The sequence below is a fragment of the Solea senegalensis genome, linkage group LG11, assembly GCF_019176455.1.
Source record: "Solea senegalensis isolate Sse05_10M linkage group LG11, IFAPA_SoseM_1, whole genome shotgun sequence".
Classification (NCBI taxonomy): domain Eukaryota; kingdom Metazoa; phylum Chordata; class Actinopteri; order Pleuronectiformes; family Soleidae; genus Solea; species Solea senegalensis.
The window spans coordinates 26,704,848-26,716,456 of NC_058031.1; the positions used below are offsets into that span (position 1 = coordinate 26,704,848).

The following is an 11,609-nucleotide window of genomic DNA, read 5'->3' on the forward strand; positions in this document are numbered from 1 at the left end:
CAGATGTAGTGTTCAGTACAGATCATTGCTTAATAGTCAGTCATGAACACATAGTGTTTTGTGTTTTATTAATAAAAGATGACAGTAGAGTATATACTACTACAGTACTCATACTGCATGAACAACATAGTGTATATGATTGTTAATCTCAGTCACAGAACTTAGAAAAAGGACTAATGATGGTTCCTCCACAGTCCTGAGAAGAAGACGTACGGTGAGCTGTGGATGAGCGTCACTCAAATCCACTCCAGACTGTCATCACAGGCTCACTGGTGGGGAGGTTTGAAAAGGACTGGTGACCCACATGCATCCTGGATTTCTCTAAGCAAATTCAGGATCAGTCGAGACCTGGTCTTAACATGTGTTGATCCGATCACATCACACAACGCACAACTGTTCACACCTGGTGACAACATGATGCGTCTCCTGTGGACAAATACACAGAGGAGCTGAATGGACTGATGAAGATGTGAACAATAATATACAAATCAATCAAAACACAGACGATGATTAGAGTCTAAAGTGTGTTGATGTCGTTAATGAATGACCAGCCACAATGAGACAACATATGGTCGATGTCAGGGACGACGAAACCCTTTGTAAATCATTTCCTTTCAAAGGAAAAAACATTTGAAATCCACTGAAATCAGCTGCTCTACACGGATAACAAACCACCAACGCTGCTCATTTTAGATTTGAAATAAAAACACCAACTGACATGCGATCTACGAAAACATCATAAAACTGGTCTAAAACATCTCAGATGACTAAAATAAATGTCATTTTTGTCATGAGACTAAAACTCAGTGTCAGTGTGTTCAGGAAGGGCTGTGATACATGTAATGTGCTCACGGTTATTTAGTATTATATTGAATCTCTTCATCTCTATCTGCTCAGACAATCCACCATCACAGCAGTCGGGTCAAGATCTGAGCCTGGTGCATTCCAATCCCAGGTCAGGGTTCATGAGGTCGGAAACCCGAGTTTCAAGAACGTCCTGATCTTTAGTTTTTCACCTGCTGTAAGTGACGTTTGTGTTTGTGTGTCCTCGTGTTTGAGACCTCAGTATGTAACAAGTCTGAGTGTGTGTGTGTGTGTGTGTCACACATCTGTGCATGAGGTCAATACATATGTGAGAGAGGTCAGGCCCAAGGTCACACCATTTGAGGTATTCCATAGATATTATTACACAGCAGCATAGAGACTGTACTGAAAGATGACTCTGAGAATGTGCTTCAGTTCCAGGACTCAACATTTTAAATATTCTATGCAGTTGGTTTGGTCCAAAAATCCCCTGAGGGATAAATAAACTCGTATATTCATTTCTTGATTTTCTGTGGTGAAGGAAATCATGCTGAACAGACTGTGACACCTTCAGTCCACATCAATGTCCTTGACTGAAGGTCACATGAGGAGCTGGAACCAATCCCAGGTGGCGTTGGGGCGAGCAGAAGGTCACACGCCGGACCAGATGATGAAGATAAGTCCCCGGTCTCTATCTGTGATTGTAATCTGCTGAACATGTGACTCTGACTGCACGTCATGTATCCATGACACTTCCTGTCTCTGCCCTGGACCATTATTGTGAAAAACAATAAAAATCAACAGTGACGTGTGATCACACGTGGTCACAGGAGACGCACTTTATTGTCAACAGTCGTACGTACGACGGTCCACGTGTGACGTGTGACGTTATTATCAGGTGTGAATGAGCTCATAATGTCCTCGTGTGCGTCTTCACCAAGTCTCATTAGATTTGTCCAGTCGGACAAGAGGAAAGATTTACTGTAACACAGCACACACCAGTGACAGGCCTACATCATCATCATCATCATCATCATCACTAGGGTTATACAGTATTATCACTATGTTCCAGTGGCCCCCCCCCCCCTCCAGACCCTGACGGGCACTTTGTCTCCGTGTCAGTGACTGAGAATGGTCCAGACGGGCTCAGCATGTCGTCCTCTGGCCTTTCATTCACTGATTGTCCACATCACATATCTGAAGACAGCAGCTCTTCCACTGGCTCTGAGAGACGCTGTGTGAGATAGGTGGATGGGAAACAGGCGGGCAAAGGGTTCCACGCTGGAGCTAGGAAAAGTTTCCAAAAGAGGCTGCAGAGAGGGAAGAAGAAGAAGAAGAACAAGAGAGGACATATTTAGGATTCATGGTTAGGAGAGGAGCATGAATGATGGAGTGAGTGCAGTGATGAACGGCTGATGAGAGAGCCTCAGCTCAGTCCAGCACTCCTGGATACAAGCCAACATTCTGATGATTTTAAAGACAGAAAACACACCCAATAAACCAAAGGTTCATTATTTCAGGGTTTCTACATGTTTGTGCTGCTCCAACACACCTGCTTCAAACGTTCACCTCGTCATCGAGCTCTGCAGAAAACCACAATAAAAACCTTGTATTGTGTTTTTAAATTGAACTTTTATTTGGTTTTGTTAAAAGTAAATTAACGCTGAGCCTATTTTATTTCTCCTTGTGTGACTTCATTAGAATGTATTAGTCACTTGATAGTTTAACATTATCACACCCATTTGTAACATGAGTGCATTTTGAGAATACAACATCAGGTGGTTTGTTCTCTGTTGCCTTGAAAACACCTAAAGTTGCTCAAGTATCAGAGTCACAGCCCTCATGAATCTGTGTGGGACGTCTCTGAATTACAAAGAAACCCATGAAACACCGCAGCTACAAGCCATGATTCAGTGTGAACCTCCTGCTGAATAAATACCGTGGTGATTTATGGCAGAGCATGAAAATCACTAATGTGTGTAATGAAAGCGAGAGTTAAATAATGATTTACAAGCTTCGATTAGGTTTAAACACTTGAACACTGAAATGTCTACATTTTAATCCAATGGACCCAGATTACTGTGTATAGAACCTTACATACTTATAGATTACAATCATATAATAAACATGACAACATTCATCCTGATCTGTTAAGATGTTGCTGAGATACACACATTTAAATTGCTGCCAAATTCATAATCTGGATCAGATCCAGAAGAAACTTGCATACATGTTCCAGATATTTCATGTGACATCATCAGTGGGTGGATTGTCACCAGAATTGAGTGGGAACATATTTAGCTGATCACTAACCCATCACAAAACATTCAGACTGATCTGTCAAAAACACAGGAAGCAGGAAGTAGATAACCGTAGGACAAACTTACAGATAAACTTATAATAGTAATAAAGACACGAGTATCAAAACATTACAGATCCATCCATCCATCAATACTACAGGTCAAAGTATTAGTTATAGACACATTAACAACAGCGGGGACATGTGAGGGGTGACACCTGGGTCACGTCACATGAGGCAGGACACTCATCGACCAGCTTGTTATGAATCACTGAGAGCTTTTCACTCCCGTAGAGATGACAGCGCTACCATGAGTCAACGTGTCAGGGTTCTCTGAATATATATATTTACATTTATATATGTATATATATATACATATATACATTTATATATGTATATATGTATACATTTATATATATATATACATATATATGTTTATATATACATTTATATATATATATACATATATATATACATTCATATATATATATAAACATTTATATATATCTCATTAGCTCAACATGCTGTGAACCTCACTTTTCCTTCACTAGTGCTGAAGTTAAGAATATTTGAATATTCAACAAACAATAACATTGAATATTTAAGTAGAAATGTCCATCCCCAGCTCCAACAGCAGGTGCCACTTTATGAGGTGTCCTCAGTAGCTAATGAAGTGTCTGTATGTTCTATAATGTGCAGCTGTTTGCAGGACTCTCAGGTCTCACGCATTGAGCGCGACAGTCACGCTTTTCAGTCTATTGTCACGCACGCTGAAAACACAAAAAATATAAATATAAATGTGGAACCGTGAGGAATCAAGCAGTCGAGCCTGACACTCACATGTCAATCAAAAAAAAAGGAAAGGGGCGGGCTACATGATAGTCTGCCCAACCCTGTGCTTAGTACTGCAGCGTGAAGGAGCAGCAGTTCTACTCCGAGCTCCCCCCGGATGACCGAGCTTCTCACCCTATCTCTAAGGGAAAAGCCAGCCACCCTTCTGAGGAATCCCATTTCGGCCGCTTGTACCCGCGATCTCGTTCTTTCGGTCATGACCCAACCTTCATGACCATAGGTGAAGATAGGAACGAAGATTGACCGGTAGATCGATTGAAATCGTTGAAATCTCCCAGCAGAACTATGGAGTCCCCCGACAGAGCCCCTTGCAGGACTCCATCTAGGGACTCCAAGAAGGCCGGATACTCCGAGCTGCTGTTCGGTGCATAAGCACAAACTTCCAACCCCTATCCAGGAATGTGGTTTCAGAGCCAAGGCTGTGCGTGGAGGTAAGCCCCACCAAATCTAATTGGTAGCCATCTCCCGCACAAGCCCCCCACAGCGAGGTGACGTTCCACGTCCCCAGAACCAGCTTCTGCCGCCCAGGTCCAGTACGTCGAGACCCCCGACCTTCACTGCCACCCATATGGCAGCGCACCCGACCCCAGTCGATCTCCCTGCAGGTGGTGGGTCCACAGGAGGACGATAAAGAGGCCATGGGACTTGTTCGGGCTGTGCCCAGCCGGGCCCCGTGAGCGAACGCCTGGTGGCCGGGTCTACCACGGGGCCCGGCTGGGCCTGGCTCCAGGCGGGGGCCCCGGGCTTCCTCCGGGCAGGGTCACTCTCTTCCTCTGTCGTTTTTTCATGAGGTCTTTGAACCATTCTTCGTCAGGCCCCTCCCTTGAGACCAATTTGCCTTGGGAGACCCTACCAGGAGCACTAGACTCCAGACAACACAGCTCTCAGGATCACAGGGACACTCAAACCTCTCCACTACGGTAAGGTAATGGTTCCCGGAGATTTCAATTCAATTCAATTTTATTTGTATAGCGCCAAATCATAACATACATGATCTCAGGTCTGTACATAGATAACATCAAGGAGAGCAGAGAAACACAACAGTTCACACAATGAGCATCGGTGCACTAGGCATCAGTGGAGAGAAAAAACTCCCTCTTAACAGAAGAAGAAATCTCTGACAGAACCAGGCTCAGAGATGTGCGGTCATCTGCCTCGACCGGTTGGGGTGAAAGGAAAAATGGGGGACAGAAAGGGGGGAGAGAAAGGACAAGAGGGAGATGAGGTAGAGACAATTTCTTGTCCTTACACCAGTGTAGTCATATTTCCATCATCTATGACATTTTTAGATTTTATATCCTGAAAAATCTGCCACCAACGCCTACAACACGCAATCATAACCCCTCACCTCCCCTGACCTCCCCCTCACCTGTCCCTGCCCTTCCCGACGAAATCTCACTCTGAACTGAGTTCAAAAGTTATTTTCGTCTTTAGTAGGTTTATATGTAATGTGAACAATTGTGATATTAAGTCAATCGTTATGAAACAATAAGCCTCTCTTCAAACAACAGATGTGTCCAGGTAATTTACAAACTGTGTCACTCTGATGACGGACAGTCCTCCATCAGACTCCATCAGCCCTGCTCCCCTAATAGCCGAGGAAGACAGATGTGTCTTTGCAGTGGACTGACCCTGAAGGACAACGTGACAGAGCGACAGAAGGATGGCGAGGCATTGATATGACCGGAGGCTTGTACAGACACTGACAGAAACCATTTTAAATGAGCTCCCCATGGAGTCGTCAGCGTTCGTGGGGACGACAAGTACAACAATTGTGTTGAGGAAAACAAAGTGTTCTTCACTGTGTTCATATCCTGACCCACGGCTGCAGTTCATCGCACAGAGCTGCACGCACAGCTTTGCACAGCTGCTCTCAAAGTCCACCAGTCTACAGTGTAGCTGTCAGAAGTACAAATGTGTCTTTAGTTTTCTGTTTACACAACGACATGGAAGACAATATAATGGCTAATGGTTAAAAGAGGCCCTGTTGATGGAAATAATGGAAAAAGTTAGCTTTCTTACAGTCGGTGTCAGGTTGTGATATTCCTTTTACTAGAGTTCTCAATGGGTTTGGGCCAGAAAAATATGCAAATGAGTCTGATCGGTCCGGGCCTCGGGCTTCCTTTTTTCCACTCATAAATGATATGTTGTCTGTTGTGAATCATCACTGTTCACGTGTGGTGAAGAGTACATCTGGAGAGGGGCAGACCTGACACTCTGGGCATGTTGGTGTCATTATTGGAGCCTTTTATGAAGCTCAGTGTGAACTGGAGGAGGACTAATACAGATGCTGGTGTAAAAAATGCCATTGAGCAACTTTGATGAACGCTTGATGTGCTGAGACAGACAGATGTTCTGTCAATGACAGGGAGGAGGCTGGACCTGAAGTCCCGCCCCCTTTCACAATTGTAAACATGGAAGCAGTGTTCATTTTGAGTTATGGTCTTATGACTAAAATACCATTTAGTTTTAGTCATATTAGATATTACATTACATGACGCTTTTATCCAAAGTGACTTACAGTAAGTGCATTTCAACATTTGGGTGCAAACAAGAGCTAGAAGTAAGTATGTGCTTCAAATAAACCAAACTATAAAGTCATAAGTCATAAGTGTGATGTACAAGTAAGTTGTTTTTTTGTTGTTGTGGTCGTTGTCTTAGTCGAGGGATGTTTGAGAGTAAGCAGTTCACGGACTTTACTTTGCAGATGGAAAAGGTTCACAGTGAGATAAAGTTGGCTAAAATAATATTATTTTCTACTAATGCTGAAGAGTTAAGCAAGTGTATACTTGATTATTAACTATCACAGAAAAAGAAACTATCCCTTTAAAACCTGCTCCATAAAATGTGTGACAATGTTGAAGCCACCGAGCACATACACAGAGACACTGTGAGGTTGATTATTCTGCAGGAGCATATTATTTTATGGTTGTTAATCATTTTATGACACAGAGTGAAACCTCTCCACGGCTCAGTGAAGCATCAAACAAAGAGCCTAACTTGTGTGGAACATGACTTCATCTTTGCTTTTTCTTAATATTTTTTATTCAGCATTTCATATATAAAGACGTCAACACGTTGTGATATTTACATAATTATACAGTCATGGTGAGCCTGGTAACAGCTGCTGCTCCTTTCATAAACAGTCTTCTTGTATTTTTGAACTTGATTCCAGTGGTGTAGTGTGGTCTGAGAGACAATGCTAACAGAGAAGCCTGATAGCTCGTAGAAGAAAAATAACCCAGACATTCTAAACAGTAATAACAGGCTTCTGAGCTTCATGTTTCCTTAGTTAGAATGGGATATTTATATTTTAAGAATAAAAAACACCAACACCAGCACTTAAGCTGCCATCAGGAGCGCTACATTAGCAGTGATGCTGCATGTTGTCTGTGCACAGGTGATGGATTTGGGGCTGATGACAAGAACAAGCACAGGTTTCCCTCCACCTGCATCCTTCGCATTGACTTTGTTTTTAATCTCTGGATCATCTGTCACGGTTAATTAACTCGTGAAAACATTAGTCTCTAGTATGCAGTGATTCCTGGGATAGCTTGAGCCCGGACAGGTCAACTCCACTGGATCCATGGTTGCTCAGTCATGGATTGGACCAGCTTGGCACACTGAAGTAGGCAGCACAGTAATTGAGATGTACAAGGGTTAAGTACTGTATATAGTTAAGTATATTATGTATGGTTTCACTAGCAGTGTCTTTCAGGCATGAGCATGTGTTTCTGTATTGTGTGCAGAACATTTTCTACAGTCATTTGCATCAAAAGTAATGTGATTTTGTGCAGAGTGTGAAATGTCATTATGTTGCTTTGAGCCAGCGAGCCTGCAAGAGACAGATTAGCATGGTGCAGCCACACGAGACTTTCTTCCACACCCAAGTCCATTCACTCACATCCTCTTTGTGAGTAGCACTTCTTTACATCTGCGATCTGGTGATCTGATACCCTGTATTTATACTATACATACATACATATATATGCTGTATATACACATATATATACATATGTATGTATATATATGTGTGTATATATATATACACATATATATGACTTTTCTGACGACTCTTCTGATGACTCCTCTTCTGATGACGAATCTTCTGACAACTCTTCTGATAACTCCTCTTATGATGACTCGTTTGATGTCTCTTCTGATGACGACTCCTCTGATGACGACTCTTCTGACGACTCTTCAATCGGTCTTCAATGACATCCATCTGAACAAAATTTCTGCGTTTGATACTGTTGACAAGACATTGCTTGACTAACTGCAAAGCTGGGTGGGTCTTTCTGGTTCAAATCATACTTAATGGGCAGATGAAATGAACAGTGGAGTTCCCACAAACAAAAGGCACAGTCAGAACTTGCACTTCTGTCATTTAGCCCTAAATACGTGTGCATGTAGCTTCTCAGCCAGAATGCAGTGAACTTGTTGGGGGTGATGTCACTCCCACATCCACGTCCCGATGTAAATGGTTCCATACTTGATGTTGACAAAGAGGATAATTCCAGGTCAGTGTCAGTCTTAGTTCTCTTCCTTTTCTATTGTTTTCATGCTGGAATCCACCTCTGTCTTGTTTGGAGACAGAAAGAGAACTTTACTGGTAAAAGCTGAATAAGTCACTGGGGAAACCCATTCTGTGAGTAATGTAAGAGCGTTGTTAGAGGGTTGTGTTAAACTGTGCAATCATGACCATGAGCTGATACAGTCACACAGACAGAAGCGTAATGTGTCCGTCTTCATCCTTTTTAAAGAAGCTGTTGTGAGATCAATATTTCATTTTTGGTGAATCCACTGGAGATGAATCAGACTTAGCAGGCTGTGTGGCATAAAGCTCCACTGAATGATGCCACATATAAATGTATTGGGTCATTTAGAGAGGGTAGCTATAGATGTGTATTTACGTTAGATCGTCTAAGACCAATTTGACTCTTTATCGTGCATATTTTTCCAGTTCAGACATGTTCCATGTGACTAAAATACTGTTGAGATTTAGTCACATGACATGTATTAATTGTAGTACACATTTGTTTTTGTTACAGGTTACGACTTATTATCTTCAGCATCTTAATTGGCATTGTTATTTAAAAGATTAGCAGTGTTGGTGGTTTGTTTCTGTTTGAATTCCTTCCATTGAATGAAACAGTGTTTCCTTCCCCATAATGGTTATATACCATAATTAGGGCTGAAAATGTTTCCCAAGCAGCTTTGTTCATGGTTTCCATGGTGACCCCACCACACAAGACCTGCATAATGGTACCCTGGTAGCCTGGAAAGGGGGTTTGATGTGGGACTGTTCTCGCCCCCGGGCTAATATGCAGAAACAACAGAAGAAGTCAGTGCACAGGAGCATAAAACCAAGGAGATTCATTTGATATTGTTAAATTAATAGATGGTAGATTAGACTGTGAATGGCTCTGTACACAATAACAAATAGCCACATGCTAACAAGCCGAAAGGGGGAATTTTGCTCCTTATAGCAGAGTGGAGGTGGATACAGTCTATAGTACTATAGTGCTTATAGTAGTCCAACTGTACCACTTAGAGGTGGAAAGAGCACTGAAATATTCTCCTCAAGTAAAAGTACTGGTTTGTTGAAAGTGTCTATTGTGTTTTCACATCCAGTTGCAGTTTGTATAAAACAAGTCATGAGTTGTAACACGGTTGACATTGTCTGATAAATAGTTGTGTCCAAATGTTCCACTCCCAGAACTTCATCACCGCTGCCCTCCTTAGCCCTGTTTCTTACAGTAGTTCCATTATAAGCACCTTTATCAACTGTCCAACCGTGTGAACCTCAGGTGTTTTATTAGGCCAGCAAATGAGCTCGTACAGTCAGAGCCTGCTGAACCGGCAAATGACATTCTCACTGATCCGTCGACACCAGTGTCAAACAGAAATTTAATCATGTCTTTTTACCAGTCAAATGCATTTGTGTTCACCAACTGAACAGTTTAATTCAGTTCAACATGCTTCACTTGCTATGAATGTCACCACAAACTTAAAGGGGGATGAGCTCAAATGAGGAAAGCAAATCATTAATGTGCTTTTAAATACCCTGGAAAACTTCTATTACGTTATCTTACTTAATAAAGATTAAGACTCGGGAGACGGAGCTGAAGTTAACCATGCTTTACTTCGTAACAGAACTGGCTTCCCATGAAGCCTTGCGTTACCTTCTATGGTACGCCCCACAGTACAAACACAACACTGCATGGTTTTCCCTCTAGTTTAAAGCACAGGTACAGTAAAGAGAGTGGAAATCATCTATTTTACGCACGCTGAGCTCGCGAGGACTCTTTCTGTGATGTAGTAACGTGACGTACGACGTGGTGTCAACACGGAATCTTTTATTCTGTAAACCAGATGTTTTATTTTCCTACTTCCTCTCCCGCTTGTGCTGAACTTATAGCCGGCAGAAATAGAAGTGCTGCGTATCCACTACAGTTGGTTCCATACAGCACTTTCAGCAGAAGCACTGATTGAGCCAGAACATGCTGCTGTGATGATCAGTTACAGTAACTCCCAAACATTTTCCCCCCCAAACTTTTCATATATGCAAATATTTGAGCATAACATGTGCTTCCCATGTCCCACCAAGTCTCTGCGAGATTAACGTTCTGTGGTTAGTAGTCTTACTAACTAGTAACGTTAGGGTTTGGGCTTGTGAGCCGGCCAGAGAGTAGTAAGCTAACGCTACGTTTGAGTGGATGGCGAGCGCTGTGCGCGTCCCCGTCTCTCTCTGTATCCAACGCAGCCTGGATCATTTCTCCACGCACTCCCCACATCTAAGTCATGATGTCTGCAGTGTTACCAACCAAGCTGGCAGACCCCCCAAACCGTAGTAAGGAGACCACCGAAGACTGCTAGCTCCTTTAGCTCGGATTAGCTCGTTACAGCAACAACACATTAAACCACATTTGCAGAAATGTGCGATTAATTGCAAGTGAACTATGACATTAATGCGATTAATCGCGATTAACTATTTTAATCGTTTGACAGCGCTAGTGTTTATCAAATATACGACCACACTGTTTATAAAAGAAAACAACTGTCTCATATCTGTGACTTTTGATGGTAAAAGTTCAGAATTCACATGGAAACATGTTGTTGTTTGCATTTTAGCCTGGATAAAGACTGACCTCTCTCACACACACACACACACACACATACTGTACACTCTTCACTTTGCTAAATCTGATGATAGTGAGTCAGTTTCAGTCCCAATGTTGGGTCATGAAAAGCCTGAAATCCAAACCAGATGAATTGACTGAATATGATTTTGTTCACCAATAAAATGTCACTTACACTTTAATACATCAATAAACTTAACAGCTTTATTGTTTTTCCTGAATTTTGGTCCAAACCACTGATGTCAAGCAAGCCCAGTTATATATTGCAATAAAAGTCCTGCTCTTCCTGAATAAAAGGAACCATTTAAACATCTTGTTTGAGAAGTGAATCACTGGAGAGCAATAACTAAAACAACAAGCGAGCTGCAATTCCACCATAAATGCTGCACAGCTCCTCTTATTCAGAGAATGAGCACTTCCAGGATGCTGCAGCAGAATGTAGGTCATGATCTTGAATTATGGTGCCCAATGGAAAACTTGAGTGAAATAGCTGCAGGGTGTTCTGTGCATTT

At 42.2% G+C, this 11,609-nt stretch overlaps 1 protein-coding gene across 1 annotated transcript in view; it reads right to left on the minus strand.

The window, feature by feature from the left end:
• Positions 1-43: 43 nt before the first annotated feature.
• samd10b (sterile alpha motif domain containing 10b) overlaps positions 44-11,609 on the minus strand; it is a 45,052-nt gene continuing 33,486 nt past the window's right edge. Inside the window, exon 5 of the mRNA XM_044039328.1 lies at positions 44-2,114. Within this exon, the coding sequence (XP_043895263.1) occupies positions 2,092-2,114 (23 nt within the window). The 3' untranslated portion in view covers positions 44-2,091. The remainder of the gene's footprint in view (positions 2,115-11,609) is intronic.